The sequence below is a fragment of the Passer montanus genome, unplaced genomic scaffold (genome assembly GCF_014805655.1).
Source record: "Passer montanus isolate IOZ18808 unplaced genomic scaffold, ASM1480565v1 scaffold10, whole genome shotgun sequence".
NCBI classification, from domain to species: Eukaryota; Metazoa; Chordata; class Aves; order Passeriformes; family Passeridae; genus Passer; species Passer montanus.
In genome coordinates this window covers 26,801,017-26,803,388 of record NW_024356505.1, presented here as the reverse complement: position 1 = coordinate 26,803,388, position 2,372 = coordinate 26,801,017, and the positions used below count along the sequence as shown (strand labels likewise).

Genomic DNA, 2,372 nt, shown 5'->3' with positions numbered 1-2,372 from the left:
TGCACAGTCCAGCAGAGAGCTGGCTCACCACCAACCCCTTGAGAACTCCTCTTCCAAGGCATATTAATATAGAAAATTGTTTCTCACTGGCAAACAGATACACTAAGATCCCTTGCAGTAAGAAAATAATTCCAGATATTCAATTGTTTTTAAATGCCTGCATTTTTTTCTTTCATATATTGACAGACACCAGAACTAACAGTGGTTCACATCTATAAAGTACCATGCCACTTCTTCCCACATCTTAATAGGGGAGACTAAGGCAGAAAAGCTAAATAAAAGGTCCTGTGAACCCACCCACAATTCTTCCCCACACCAGCAATACACAAGATACAAAAGAAGAGCACAAGTAAAATTATATTCTTTATTCATTCCATTTTAGCTGTGAATATTCCTATTATACAAATACAGTATAAATTCCAAAATCACAATATATTACAAAATAAAAAAGTACAAACTGCATTACTTAATAAATATATCTAACAAGTTAATCAGAAAGTAGAAGAGACAGAATCCAGATTGGAGACATTTAAATGTTTGACCCAGCAAACCATACAAACCTCAATTGAAGTATTTTTTCTCTTTTAAACCATAATGTAGAATACCATTCCTCATTTCTTGATTAGAAAATAAAGTCACGTGAATAAAATGTTGTGATCAGATAATGACTTGTTGGTGAAACACCAGTGCCAAAAAAGAAGCAGGGCTTATACGAAAGACACCATAACCCCAGAAACAAGAACACAAACACTGAGGTGCAGCCAAGGCAATTACTGCCAAAGCAGGAGACTATTATCTAGTCACAACATTCTATTGCAAGTAAATGTTCTGTTATTATAGATAAATAATGTAAATGGAGCGGAGAGTGAGCCAACCAGGCAACAAGAGGCCAGTTTACTCAAAACAGTAATTAAAAACAGAAGAGTCAATTGCTCCCTGCACTGTTCACGTGTAGCTGCGTTCCAACTGGCTCAAAGGACCTGTTCTGTGCTCCAGGCAGAGAAAGCAACTGTTCCTAAAAGCAGTCTGTTCTCACTTTGCCGCACTTTTACAAAAGCCATTAGTTTAATTTTGCAAGAAAATACCCACAATATTTTCATCAACTAGGGGGGTCAGTTTGACATCAACTTCATTTGGTAAAAATATAAGGTTTATGGGTAAAAAACACAGCAAAAAATAGCTGTTACATCATAAGCCTTATTTACAAAAACTGTTTACAAACGTTTTTGGCTGTACAGCTGAAAGCCAGATACTAATGTAAGATGTAGAAGATGGAGGTAACAGTTTAAAAATAGTGTGCAAAAAATACATTCTTATAGAAAATAGACAGTGCAGAGGGGAGACACAAACATACACAGAGAAATCTGCTTGCAAATAACCCGAGGCTAAGTTTTTACAACAGAATATTACAACTACGTCTGTATTTATCCCCCGCAACCTACAGTCTTTCTCCGTCTGGGGTGCTGCTGCTTCATTAAGGATTAAGGCATCACCATCACAGCCAGCACACCTCTCTGTCAGTCCCTGCAGCAAAGCTCCCGGCCCAGGCGCTCTCAGGAGCAGGCATTCTGCTCAATGTACATCTTGGACAAGGACACTGCCATGGACTTGGCCAGCTCCTCATCCCGCCGCCGCTGTACCTGAGTCTGTCTGCACCACGCCTCGTACTCGGGGTTGGGGCACACGCGGTCCAGCACAGCATCGTAGTGCCCGTTGCTAAGCCAGCTCAGCCAGATACTGGGCCGTGTCGGGTCCTCGGGCCCCAGGTAGTGAACCATGGTGGAAACGGTGGGGCTCTCGGGCCGGCCGCCCGTGGTCAGGTGGATGTTCACGTTCAGCATCTGCCCCATGGCCAGCAGCTCCGGGTAGCCGGCCCAGGCCCCGTCCTGGGCGGCGCCGATGAGGAACTCTCCCACGTCGCCCTCGATGATGGGGTTGAAGTGGTCCAGGTGGTCGGCGATGTAGTGCACGGTCTGCTCGCGGAGCTCGCCGTGCAGCCGCTGGTCCCCGTACACCGCCTTGCAGACGGCGCGGTACAGGCAGTTCCCGTCGGGGATGATGTGGAAGCGGAACCGGCCCTTCTGCCGCAGGTACTTGTCCTGCTTCTCCACCTCGGCCAGGTACAGCGCCAGCTTCTCGCTGCGCTCCGCTCTGCCGCCGGGCCCCCGCCGCACGTCGGGCCCCGCCGCCTCCTCCTCGCCGGGCTGGGCTGCGGCGGCCGCCGCCTGCAGCGCCTGGCAGTGCTCGCTCAGCCGCAGGCTGCGGTTGCTGGGCTCCTCGGCGGCGGCCTCGCCGTCGCCCCCGGCCTGCCGCACGCTCTCCAGGATGCCCTCCAGCCAGGCGCGGCTGCGCGGCGAGCCCGGCACCAGCTC

The 2,372-nt window shown here is 48.8% G+C and overlaps 1 protein-coding gene across 1 annotated transcript in view; it reads right to left on the bottom strand.

Annotated features, from left to right (window-relative positions):
- Window positions 1-344: 344 nt before the first annotated feature.
- Window positions 345-2,372, bottom strand: part of OTUD1 (OTU deubiquitinase 1) — a 2,593-nt gene continuing 565 nt past the window's right edge. The window contains exon 1 of the mRNA XM_039707971.1: window positions 345-2,372. This exon is cut by the window's right edge and continues 565 nt beyond it. Within this exon, the coding sequence (XP_039563905.1) occupies window positions 1,554-2,372 (819 nt within the window). The 3' untranslated portion in view covers window positions 345-1,553.